General features: G+C 36.3%; 1 protein-coding gene across 5 annotated transcripts in view; it reads left to right on the top strand.

Moving 5' to 3' along the window:
• Nucleotides 1-13810, top strand: part of POLA1 (DNA polymerase alpha 1, catalytic subunit) — a 213482-nt gene that overhangs the window by 85453 nt on the left and 114219 nt on the right. For all 5 annotated transcript variants that reach the window (XM_026103404.2, XM_026103402.2, XM_064498137.1 and 2 more), the window contains 3 exons: nt 3150-3324; nt 11275-11456; nt 13156-13287. In XM_026103404.2, the coding sequence (XP_025959189.2) occupies nt 3150-3324; nt 11275-11456; nt 13156-13287 (489 nt within the window). The remainder of the gene's footprint in view (nt 1-3149; nt 3325-11274; nt 11457-13155; nt 13288-13810) is intronic.

Below are 13810 nucleotides of genomic sequence, written 5' to 3'. Positions count from 1 at the left end.
GAATTTGAGGAGCCTTCTGTTTTCAGGTTTTTGTTTATCTTGTAAATGCTTTTAAAACTTGGGTAAATTATGTCATCTTAGTGACAGTTGGAACAGCAAAGTGGTTGCTTTTCTGTGTACCTCTTGCACTGAGACACGTTTTCCATTTTTTTGCACTGTTGCCAGTTTTTGTGTTCTTTCTTTGCACACAAATTGGATGTGTTTTGTAAATATGATACTATGTCAGTGTCAAATATGAATTTACAACAGTTTTCCAAATTTTACTGAAACTTTTGTTTGTATATCTGGGAACTGTTTTTGGCTACAGCCCCATATTACTGATTCATGTTCTGTTCATAAGTATTCAACATGATATCCTTGGGGATTTTTGTTTTTTTTCTTCCCCAAAGATGTAAACTGAGTCAGAATAGAATTCAGTCTCTAGCCCCCTGCCTAGATGCTCCTTCTCCCCCACCAAAACAAATCCCAACAAGAACCTCCTTAGATATAATGCTGTATTCTATGAACTTGGGAGAAAAGTCTGTTTACGTCTGAGATTTAGTCACGTTGCTTTACGCTGAAATTAAGCTGCTAGAAGGTGTTCAAAAAATGCAGTTATGAACATGGTATAAGTGTGTTTTGGAGGTGTGACTGAGAGGGAGGAACATGCCACACTACATGCAAGTGGGAAGGGATTGCAGCATATGAAGCAGAACTCCCAGCACAAAGTTGCATATCTTACTATTTAATGTGTTCTCCTTTCATTATTGATGAGTTGACTGTTTGTTTCCAGCCATTACTCCACAATTTTTTTAATTACTCTGATCTTGAGTATAAACTCAAGGAAAGTTTAAATTCAGGGAATGTAAACTCCTTAGGAAAGTTTCTGCCATCCGGTTGATGAAAGCTCATTTAGAACCACGTAGAACTACTTGAAAAAGGTTTTGGGTTTGCTTTTTTGGTGGAAAGTTCTTTTTGTCACCAGCGGCTTTCCCTTCATCAAACAGGCTTTCTTTCTTTCTTGCTTTCTTGCTTTCTGCTATGTTGACCTGATGAAGCTCTGTAGGGAGCCATTGTGGAATTACTCTGAGGTTGCTTTCCAATAAATGAAGCTTTGGTGAGGCAGCTTTTTCTCCCGCAAACTTCTCGGCCTGTTGGTAAACTTTGCTTGTCCTGGAAAATACCGTTGTTACGGTAAAATGAAGAAACCTTTTCATTTCATTCAGTATCATTGCAGTGTTCTGAGTCATCATACCATGTGTTTGACCATCTGCTTAATATTTAGCAGTTCGTTCTAAAAGAACATGGCCTGAAACTAATTTGCTGTGTCCATGCCTGTTTAAAGGGAGGCAGGCTAAGTTCTGCTGATAAAGATGGGAAGTATTTAGCATTCTTCTTCAGCCAGCACTGTCTATTGTGTGTGTTAAAGGAATGGAAAAGAACACAGATGACATACATGGAATGTATGCGACCACATTATCTGCCATTTCACAGCAGAGAGATGCTCAGAAGAATAAAGTCATGGATATTCTAAAAATTCTGCTGCTTGATTTTTGGATGTTTGATGTTAGTGTCTTTTAAATTTTTTTAAAACTTTTTTTGAAACATGCACAACTTGGTAACAAGTACAGACATGAGCAATTTATATATCATTATCTCAAAAATATATACTGTAGTTTGGATTTGCTATAAAAGATAAGTGTAGGGTAGATTAGACAGACCAAGGGATCTCATATGCCAGATTGATGGACTTGGTAACACCTACGGTGGACTGCTGTTTCAACTCCTTCATCCTTAAAAACTGAAATGTATTGTGGTTTATTTTTTATTTATTTAATCTGGAGCTCTTAGCTTGGCATGAAGACTCTGCCAAGACTTATGAGAGCTGGGCAATGGATATGGCTGAGCAATAACACAATACAAGAGAAGAATGTACTTGTTGAAAGAAGGAAGCTGAAGGAATTGCATTACAATTATTTTTGCAAAGCAGCTGGTTGAGCTGAATAGTCCTAAATTAATTTTGTTCTGAATACTAAGTTGTATGAAAGGAGTAGGAGGGACCAACAGCATGTAGTCTGTCTTTATTAGTGATGGATTTTCAGTCCATGATTGCTGACCCTATTGAAGCCAGTATCTTGTCTTAACTGAAAAATGAAGGTGTTACATGCTAATGTATATGAGTTTTATTTTGCTTTAAAAAAAAAAAAAAAAAGACTGTACTTAGGGAAAAATTGATTTTGATACTTCTCACCTCCAAGTTAACGTTTGCTTCTATAACTGAACGCTTGTTAAACTACTACTTTTAAGCTTTGACAAACATTGAAAATAAAATTTCCTAGTGTATTTGTTGACTGGGAATGATATCTACAAATTTAGTGAGTTATGTTTTCCAGAATAATGCAATCTGCTTAGAGCTGAAACTTAATTCCTTCACTAACACTAGTTTCATTTTAAATATCACCTTCCCAAATTGAATTATTTTCTCCTCATCTTCCTCTTTCTGTTGGAGAAGAATTTGATGCACACTCTGAGCCTTGGAGTGGTGTTCCTCTCTTGCTTTGTGAGGTCACCAGGTGTTTCTTCCAGTATTTTCACTCTTGCAAATTGATAATATTGTCTCTGTCATTTATTTGCATGCCAGTGACTGCTAGTCTTCTCTCTCTGACTGTTCATTTTATTTGTTTCTTTATAGAAACTGAGAATATCAATTTCCTAGCAAAACAGATACAGTTTTGCTATCCAGGACTTGGAATTTGCTTGTTGTATAAAATGATAATGTTAGTTTAATACAAAGTGAATCCAAAATGCCTGCCTTCTGCATATTTTTAGCTGGTCTGATAGTTACAATGTGTTTTCATTGTGCATTTCAGAATTGACAGATGGGACTGTTTACTCTGTCTACTCTTACTGATTTGCACATGTAGGCTGTAATAATACAAGCTGGATTTACATTCTTGAACTTGCTGGTTGATGCCAGCAACAGCAATGCAATTTTTTTTTACTACTGTTCGATTTGTATTGGATGCATAATAAATCAACCAAGAGAGAGCAATTGTGGAACAATTTTGCGTTAAAAAAAATACATGATACTTGAAGCCTAATTCTTCATATAGGCTGAATGTGCATTTTACTTTCTTCACACTTTGTTTTGAATGTGTCTCCTTTCTTAGGATGGATCAAATCTGAGTGCCAGCCAGCGAGCATATGCTCCAGAACAGTTGCAAAAACAAGACAATCTTACTGTTGATACTCAATACTATCTATCACAGCAAATACATCCAGTAGTCGCTAGAATATGTGAGCCTATAGAGGGAATTGATTCTGTTCTTATTGCAACGTGGTTAGGTAAGTATTCTAAATTCAGTTTATTTAAAGAGTTCCAAGAGACAAAGTGAGAAGCTTTAATGCATGTTTCTTAACAAAAATGTTTCCCAAAATCAATCCTCCTAGAATGAAGGATAACTTGTGTTACACAGCCTATAGAAAGCAGCTGGAATTGTGAGTTTATTTGTATGACTTTAGTAGACTTTTCAGAAGGTGCTCATTAAGATGAAGTTAATCTTATAAACCTTGTTCAGAGTTTGAAAAAATTACTGCTCACAAATGACAATACTGTTACATGTCTTTGAGATTTTCTTAAGTTACTGAAGTACCATATAGTCCTGGAGTATGCAGTCTCTAGCATCTTCGCAGAGAGAAAACAGTCATACTTATAATGAAAGGGTACAGATTTTTAGTAGTAGGTAAGTGAAGAGTTTTTATTTCTAGAACTGACCTACTAGGCATTAAAAACATAAAAGCCTTAGTAATGGGTCTTCCTTTCTCCATATGGGGTAGGTAAGTGCCCACCCCCCCCCCCCAAAAAAAAGAGAGAGAACAAATAAATGCTATAAAAAAGTAACTAGTGCTAGTGGCTACAGAATTACCAGTTTTCTTCAACCCATTTTTATTCAAATGAGCAGCGTGGAAATACTCTTAGTGTTGTTTTTGAGAGAATGCCAAAGGAATTGGACATTTTTCTACCCAACTCTTAGTGCCCCCATGTCTTCCCCATTCCTTAGGCTTCTTTTCTAGAAAGAAGTATAGGTGCTGAAAATTTTTAAATGGTTCAGGTTCAGGCTCTTTCTCTGAAAATACCATGCCATGTCTGTAATTTGGTTTAGTATTGTTTCTTCCCTGAAAATGATTCATCGACAGACATGATCTTCTTCATAAACAGAAATTTTGTGATTTGTATCCCAAATCTAGTCTCTTTTTAAAATTGTGTTACCCGGGGACATGGAAAATGTTGTTAAGCCTGCTGGTTGCTGAGTTCTTGACAAGACTGTCTTCTCCCACAAGAAAATACACTTTAGAGTTGCATGGTGTCAGTTTAATAATCTCCTGTTTTGATGCTGTGTGCTTGTCCATAGGAGTGCAGATTTGCAGAAAAGCTTTTGTTGAGAAACTTTGGAATGCTTGGAAGAAGAGTTAGACCGTAGCATTTTGTGTGCAGGTGTTGGCCAAGACCCAAGAATTGGTTGCTTAAAACTAACAGGCAGTGTGTGACCTGGACAATTTGCACTTCAAATGTGTTCAGGCATAAGTTCCTGCCTTGTTGCTTCTTAAGAAGGGTGATTGCCATGAAAGACTATTTATCTCCCAAGACAGTTTGTGTAATGTGCACCTTCTGCCATCTCTGTACCAATATGACTGTTAACAGTCATAAATAAATGAGGGAGAACTTTGCTTTTTGTGGGAGGGTGAGTACAGATGTGGTTGCATGACCGCAAGGATGATTCTTGGAGGCACTGGATGTTGCAGCGTGTGGCCAAGAACCTGGGTGCTTTGAGGAGGTGTCAGCCCTACTTGCACATGCAGGCTGCCCATGGAAGTCATTCTGGTTATGTGGCATGGCCTCAGCATACAGCTTTCCATTGGTGCCAGAGAGGACTGTGGGGCTTGTCAAACCAAAAAAGTCAAGTACGCTTGGTTTAGATGAAGCAGTTTAAAATAGAGGTAAACTTGTAGCTTGTTTAGGTAAAAGAGTTAAGATTTCTGAAGCTAATTGATTTCTTGCAAAGATTTAGTTTTGTAGAGTTAGGCTAGAATTCAGAGTTGTTCCTGATTCACAACAGGTCAGATTTTCAGAAAAGACTAACTAGCTTTAGGCAGCTAAATTAAGTGCCCAGATCGTAAGAGCTGTATGCCGCTTGGTAGCATTCACTGTTTGCAAATGCCTGTGCTGCTTCTTGCACTGTAGTGCATTTACGATGATTTTTTTTTGTGGTCTATAATAACATTATGCTGCTGAGAGTTTATTAATAGTACACAACTGTTAGTCTGAAAACTTGTACGTATCTATTACAATCTTAAATCTGAAATACGTTCAGTTTGTCCTTGCCGTGCTATGAAAATGTTACTTCCTTCTCCACCTTTGTTTTCCTGGGAATGTTTAAATCGAGTTTGCTAGTAGTCAGGTCTTTTTCAAAACTTCTATTATATTTAAAATTTTATTCTTCTACGTTTAATCAGAGTTGTACATGAATTGTTGCAGGTTAAGTTATTTTATAACTTTTTTTTTTAAACAGCGTTGGGGAGGTAGTCAAATATGTTTGTCTCAAAGGAATTGAAAATAACTTTAAGTGTACAAGATGTCTGAGCCCATCGCTCTAAGACAGGCAAACAGGAAAACCATTTTGTGTTGTTAAGTTGAGCTTTTTTGTTTAGTATTTTCATCATGTAACACAGCCAAATCCCTGTTGTTTTCCTGTCTTCTTAAAAAGAGGGTATTTTCCATTTTGAAGAAGAAAGCTTCTGTTGTGAAGGGTATGAGAAGTATTGTATCAGTGGACTCAAACTTGGTTGCTTCCTCGCTGAGAGCGTCCTCCGCTGTCTGTTCTGATTTATTTTGTTATGTGAAGTATATGTCTGTATAGGGAGAATGGTTGTAGAAAGAAACACAAAAGCTTCATATTTAACAGAATCTCTTTATTAGGTGAATGTTTCATTAACATGTCACCTCACTAGTCCAAGCAGATAAAATTGAGCTCTGCTTAGTGAAGCTTGGCTTATATTAAGATAAGCAAAAGTTTTTTTCTGTGTGTGTGTGTTCAAAGTAAATTATTTTAACTAGTCTATTTTAGATGCTCAAGAACAAAAGCAAATAACTGCACCTAAAAATTGCAGAGAACTCTTTAAATATCACATGTATTCACCACAGAATCAAGCTGAAGTTGTCTTTTGTCTTTGGACTTTGTAGGAAGTCTGCCTGGCCTTTGAGAGATGAAAATTCATTGTTCCTAGAAATGAGAACCTCACAGGCATAATTTTTCGTTCATTGTCTTTTGTCTTGAAGTTCTTGAGGGGGAAAAAATGTATTGACAAGATGAGGCTTGTCAAGGTTTCTGATACCAAGATGTGCAGTCAATAAGCCTGATCTTCTTATATGTTTAGAGGCCTTGCTTACTTCATCCTGAAACTACTTGTATTTTTTTTAAACAAAAAGTACTATATTTGCAAAACACTTCTCTTATTATATTGAAGTAAGGGGAGTTTGTTTGCTAGTGTTTGGTATATAAATACTACTGCCTGTTGTGTCTCCCCTCCCCCCGCCAGTTTTTTCTGTATTCTCAAATATACCTAACCATCATGGAGGCAGGACCATTTAAGCATGGGATTTTTGTAGCTGTTACCGTATAACATCTTTTTCTATAAATTAGAGAAGATACTGGCTGCAGAAAAGGAGTTTTCTCCTAGACTGTGTCATGGTCTTCTGAAAGAGAAGTGCTAGTGCTTTACAGATGGATGTGCCTGTAGGTGCTCTGTAAATTGTTTGACATTTAGGCATTTCTTAGGAAGGTTATCTAGTTTTAGGGAGTTGGTCCTGGTTAGTCCTGGTTCCTGATCAGCTGTGCCATTATGAGTACTTCCCAGTCCTAGTCCCTCCTTCCTGCCAGTTGATGCCTTTGGTAAGGAAATCCCCCACCACCTTAAAGGTAGTACTTTTTTTTTTTTTTTTTTTCCTTTTCTTAGAGAGCCTTTTAATTAGTGCCTTTAATATTTAGCAGCTACCCAGACTAACTCCTCTTAGAGGAACTGGAATAGTTGTGGTCTCCTCATGGCATGAGAGAATTACATAAGGTTCTCCGAGTTTTTTGTTAATTCCCTCACGTTACGCAGTGAAGTGAGAACAGAGTGACGGAACTTAAGACTGTAGTAAAGGTGAAAGTCCATGACGGTTCAGTGATAAACTCCATAGTATATGGATTTTGATGTTTGTCATCTAGTTGGGTTTTGAGGGGGGGAGTGCTGTAGGCCTATTTAGAAACTCAGCCTTGCTAAGCTGTGCTGTATGTGTGCTTTGCTGAGCAGTTATTCCACAGTATCCTGACTGCCATGATTGGGTGAGAAATGTGAGGAGATTAAAGCCTGTGGGTACATGTTGCAGATGCTCGACAGAGAAGGGATCTCTTTGCTGCGAGGGGAAGTGCAACCCCTGCGGTGGGACTTGCAATCAGAATTTGTTAGCAGTGCAGGTTTTGCCTTAGTGACAGGTTTAGAGACTGGATTTTTTAGAGAGCAAGTTGTCCTGTTCATATAAAGCTTTATTATTATTATTATTATTATTTATTATTGCTGATATTTCTAAATAAAATAAAATAGTGTTGTCTGGTGCCAGCCTTGCCTATGCATGGAAACGTTTGTTGGAAATTGACCCTACATTTGTTTCAGGGTAGTGACCTGACTGATGGACTGTTTACTTACTTAATTCACCACACCAGCGTTCAGTTGGTCCCATGTCCTGACCATGCATAAGAAGTCCTTTTGAGACCCCCATTCGAAAGGTGACCTGGCTTTGAGATACAGCAGGATCTGTTTCAGGCCAAGTTGAGAAAAATTAAAAGCGCGCATTTTTAAGATGAAAATGCCTGTGTTGCTAGTTTTGTAGCTCTGGACGAAATTCACAGTTCGTGATGTGGGGACGTGGACAGTGGGACTTGGGAATGGTTACAGGGTGTGTGGAGCTGGACCCTTGACATGGGTTTCTCTAGGCTTTGCTCAGGGTTTCGGTAGCAGTGCGAGGCCTTCACCTCTAGGTGGCAGCACCAGACACACTTTGCCTCTGCCTCTCAAAATCTACTGAGCCAAGGTAGGAGGCGAGTGTTAGCTCGCGTACCCGCAGGGAGAGCCTGCTTTGGGGCTCACCTGCACCTGGAGGGTGAGAACCAGAAACAAAACCCAGGCTTAGTTAAAGAGTCTGTGGAAGTAAGTAAATCTGAGAGCGCTTTCCCACATGTTTCCTCGAAAGCTGCAGCTTCGTGATGCCTTGCTCTCTCTTCACCACTCATTTTATTATCTTGAGAGAGGGCAGGAGTAGCAGAGGGTGGGAATTCTGAAAAAAAAAACGATCTGCAGAAATTTTAATTGGAAAACATGGTGAACAATAAAATATTTTACTTTTTTCAGCTTCTTAAATGACATTTGTGCTTACCAGTTAATAAATGACTTAATAATTACATTGCAATAATCAGGAACAACTTCTGGAACTTTCTTTTATTATTTACTTCTATCATGCCAACTTGATCTGCAGGTTTTTTTTAATTGTTATACTTTTTTTCTTTGTCATGCATGCAACTTGGCAATTTTTGTGAGGTTGGAAAGCCTACCTGTGTGCAGGACTATTAATGATAGTCCCAGAAGTGTTTTATGATCAAGTAAGCCAAAATCCCTTTGATTTTTCTCAATGTCATGTAGAAAATAAGAGTTCAAAGAATTTAATTTTTAAAGTCTCATTCTATTCGTTTTTTTAAAAATTGCAAAAAAGCATATTTTTATTTCCATCCATTAGATATTCCCTGTTTTGTTTACCAAATAGGGTAGTATGACCAGCATGACCTGTTGCAAGAGGATACAAGTTGGTGTGCTGAAATGGATTAATTGAACCAACTAACTATCCCTGAAAGGACATAATAGATAAAATAGGTCCCAATTCCACCAGATAATTAAGGTAGGCATGTGCTTTAAAAGCCTAAGTTGTAGTCCCTTTGAATTCACTGGGGCTGTTTGCATACCAAAAGTTAGGTGTACACTTGGATCATCACAATATTTTTCAAGTTGTTTTCTGCAGTCAAATAGCTAAGAAAGTTCTGAAATAGGTGTGGTTTAGATTCTACTAACAAAGAAGGTTGGGTTTTTTTTTTCTGTTAAATTATTACCAAATGTCCATGTGCTTATTTGTTCTCACTGTTTTTGACTGGATAGTGGAAAGCTACAGTTGACTGAGGGACAAAATATATCTCCTTTCTCTTTCGTTTAGTGAAACATTTTGCTCTACTATCTTTTGGGAAACAAATTAGATTTCTAACTGAACATTTAACAGGATCTGTATCATAAAGCTGCAGTGATCTTTTTCATTCCAATTCTGAATTCACACCATTATTTACCATTAGTGTCTTAAATCCAACCTGCTGCATATTTCAGTTGATTTTTGGTCTTTCCCATTTTGCGAAATCGTAATATTAAACAACACTCAAGTCCCCTTCCTAAAACGTTTTTCTACTGTATATTTGTTGCAGAATATACTTTTTGTTTTTTAAAAGAGCACATAATATTACCAACCATTTTTTGCCCTCTAACCACTCCCCCTTCCCCCACCCCCTCAAAAAAACCCACAGTCTCTTTTAGGGCACTGTATGTATTAGGGTGTACAGCATGCTATTAGAAATGTTTTTTGCTTTGCTTGCTCTTCTTTTTAATGAATACATGAAAACTGTAAAAAAAAAAAAGAAAAAAAAAATTGAAGAACCTCTTTGAGATGAAATGTGACCCTTATGCATTGACGTTACATTCTTTTGATAAAATTAAAATTGGAAATAATGATTCCATTTTAGTGAAAATCCTATTTTATCAAGTACCAGTTGAACCTTTTTGGTAATGGAATTCTTTCTTTCTCTTCCTTGAATTTGTTTTGTTTTATGCTTGTAAAATAGCAATTCAGACTAGTGATAATAAAATCACAAATATCAAACCTTTTCTGTAAAGATAGTCTTTTCTGTCTGTATAACACAGTTGATTTGTAGGTGTGATAATATTTAAATAGATAAACTGATTATTTTTTCCCAGAGATTTTCTTTAGGTCTCTCAGTACTGTATGGTAAGGTTAGGAAGCATTTTAACTTCTAGCTTCATTTCCTATTTGTAATTTTTTCTGATTTTTTCTACAGTGGTTGTTGTATTTGTTATGGAAGTTTACACATGATGTAGGATAATCTGTGGTACTCTTCTACCTGACTTAATTAGCCTATGTTAAAAAAATTTCTCAGTATTTCCTTTGATCTTTTTCCTATTAATAATAATGTAAGCCATAGTTTCCTAAACGTTTTCCTGTATATGCTCATTAGATTATATTTTTTCTAGAATGTGCTATTTTTCCAAATTTTTAAAATTAGAGATGGAATAAATGGACTTTTAAAAGGTTGAGCATGACAAAGGATGACCAAAAATGTGGATTTTTCCTAAGTTTACTTTGGCAGGCTTGTTTCTAGGGCAGTGAACTTGGTGTGTGTGTGCTTGCTTGCTTATTTATTTATTTGCGGTTGAATCAGTATTTTTAGAATCACTTTTGTATATTTACTTGTTTAAAGTCTTGAGTTCTGGCAATGCAAAATAAAGCAGTTTGTCTCCAGCCCTGCCGTTTTAAATGCTGCTGCTGCTGCTGAATTTTAACCACTGCATTAGATTGAAACCTACATGCTGTTAACCACTGAGCCAAAATGAAATCGACCACTGCATTGAAATCAGAGTTGGCAGTTGTATACGGACTTGAAGGAGTTGGTAATAGCAGTGCACCCGCGTTTCTTTAATGGGGTTTTTATTCTCTGTTTTCAGTTTTAATGGTGCCATTTTGATTTAAAGACTGTTACTTAATAATGATGCACATTTTTATTGAAATATTTTCAATGAAACTTAAGAAGAAAATAACAATAAAGCCATCCGTTAGGAGTGGTTTCCTCAGAAACAAAATGTTCTGTTGCATACTCCCATGATAATGCAATGTGCTTATTTTATTTATAAAGCAGTGTTGCATAAGAAGAAAAGTAGATGATTTCTTCATGTTTCATGAACTTTCATTTGTAGTTAAAAGTTGTAAAATGTCTTTGTTTTATAAATTTTCTTTCCTAAGGATAGATTTTGTTTTTAGCTTCTGAATTTACATTTTGTAACTTTTGCATTTGCTTTACCAAGCATATAAAAAGTAAGACTACTTGCATGGTTGACCTCTTGCTATTTGAAATTTTTATTCCTTATTAATAGGACTGGATCCCTCCCAATTCAGAGTCCATCACCATTACCAAAAAGATGAGGAGAATGATGCCTTGCTTGGTGGCCCAGCTCAGCTCACTGATGAGGAGAAATACAGGGATTGTGAGAGATTCAAGTTTTGCTGCCCCAAATGCGGAACAGAGAATATTTATGACAATGTTTTTGATGGTTTGGTTAGTTTCTTTTATGTCTCATTTCTGTTCATTGGTGAGGAGGAAGATACTTGCAGAAAAAAGAGCTTTTCAAATGGGATTCACATGATGCAGAAGATACCATATTGTTGGAGTCCTGTTATTTATAACTTTGGAACAGAAATTTGCTGATAGGACAGTGCTGAAATGTTTATCCCATTTTTGCATTTCAGCTGGGAACATTGTAGTCTAGGAGAACATGTGAGATTATCTTGCTTCATTAGTCTGTTTGCCCACATTCATGAAAGATTGTTACTGTAACTTTTAAGGAATCCTTATCTTAACACCTTAGTAATTTTCAGTTCTCTGTTTAATAAAACCTTCTTATAGCAATGGCAATTTCTTATCCTAAATCATATTAATTGGAACAGTCTTTTTAAAATTTGTATTTATCTTTTTACATCCCACTTCCATTCTTGACAGAAAGTTTTTCTGCATTATCTTTCCTTCTGTCTTTGTATATCGAACATAAAAAGTCATAGGGTTACATTCTTGTTGGGAAGTTCTGCCAAAAAATGTATCTCTGACCTTGGATCACAACTTGAAACAGGGCCAAGTATTTAACTCTACAGTGATGTTATGCATGTATTAGTCATTGGCAAATTAGCAAGCTTCAGAGTAGTGAAAACCTTGAAAATGAAAGCAAATAAATCTTTTATCTAAATTAAAAGTAATTATTTTAAGTTAATTCGGACAAACAGCAGATGTTTCACATTTTTTTGAATCAGAATAAAGCAGTCTTTGGAAGCAAGTAAGAGGGAAAGACAGATGCAAATCGAGCAATACTTTGTAAATCCTTGACTTTTGTTCATTACAGCTGTAAATAAGATAGTTAATTGCATGGAGGCTTGACAAACTGCAGATGGCTAGCTGTAAAGAAGTGGATGTCTAACTCTTTAAAAACAAAAAACAAAAAAACCTCTCTTCCACCTGGAATTTTTAGTGTTGGGGGCGGGGGTTAAGCCAAGATGGATCAGAAAAGCTTAGATGTTAAGCCTTAACTAGAAAGAAAGTTTTGTAAAATTTTTGTAACCATCCAACCTAACAGGATATTACTTTAATGAGAGTTCTATCACCTTAATCTTAGCTGTTCACACATTACTTCTAGGAACTGAAGTTTTAATTTCGGGCATTCTGAAGGTTTTGGGTCAATGAGATGGTGTAAACTTTTAAGAAAGATTCTTTGCACTTGGGGGAAAATAAAATACTATCACCTCATTTTTGTTTAATGAGGTTTGTATATGTAGCCCTGTTGGTAATTTCTTAATTAATACCTGTAAGGTTGATTTCAGTGTTCTGATCAGTCAGCTTGGGCAAAACCAATGTTGTGTTGTTTGGCGGGGGGTGACTTGTCTGTAGATTAATCCTTTATTCAGTATCATTTGTGGAGTGATCTGTTTTGTGGCAGATGAAGAAGCAGGTTCTCCCAAAGACCTTTCAATAAGAAAAGAATGGAAAAACTGTATGTTGTATTAGAGAAGTCTTTATGGATGCGTGGCCAACTGTGATGGGAAGAAAAAAGGCCCAGGTTTTAGAGATTTAGAAAAATAACCTATTAAAACTATTCTTTTTAAAAGTTGTGTCCTATGTCTATGTAAGTACTTCATACACAAATGTCTGTGATAACTTAGCTGCCATCATCTGCTGTCATGATGAACTGTTTCGAAACTTCTATTTTCAGGGGCGATTTATTGAACCCAGTTTGCAGAGGTGCAGTAAGAGTGAATGTGAGGAGCCTCCTTTCAACTATGTGATTCAAATGAACAACAAATTACTGTTGGATATTAGACGATACATAAGAAAATACTATAATGTGAGTATTCAGAAAATATTCTGCAATGTGAATAGTGTGTTCCAAGGGGTGCTGTGTTTAGTGACTGTCATGCTGCATCCTGAATAGCACAAAATAGTGGTGTGTAATGGCAAAACCCAACTTTGTGAAAATAAACTATCAATCAACACTTTTAAACTACTAATTTGGAATGCGTATTTTTTGTTAGTTCAGTCTCATGTCAAGATAGTTATATGCATATAAGTTTTTATACCTGTGTTTTTCAGCGTTATTACAGATGTAGTGGATCCCTATTCTCCAGATTTTTAGAGGAAAAAGTGCAGACACTTGATTATCTTACTGCTTTTCAGAAAATCTGTGAAGCCTATCAAGTATGCAGATACCATTTTCTTATGTAGCTGGAATCTGATTCTCTTACTGCAGTCCAAATTGACTTCTGTTGCATTAGGTTGTGAAAAGAAAAAATGGGCCTAATTCTGTTTTTGTTTTTGTTTTTTTAAAAAAGTCATCTTTGAAGGGCAACAGGTGAATCTTATTATTAATT

This window comes from Dromaius novaehollandiae, chromosome 1, assembly GCF_036370855.1.
Source record: "Dromaius novaehollandiae isolate bDroNov1 chromosome 1, bDroNov1.hap1, whole genome shotgun sequence".
NCBI lineage: Eukaryota > Metazoa > Chordata > Aves > Casuariiformes > Dromaiidae > Dromaius > Dromaius novaehollandiae.
Note: the sequence above shows the minus strand (reverse complement) of the source record. Positions and strands in the feature narration are given on the sequence as shown.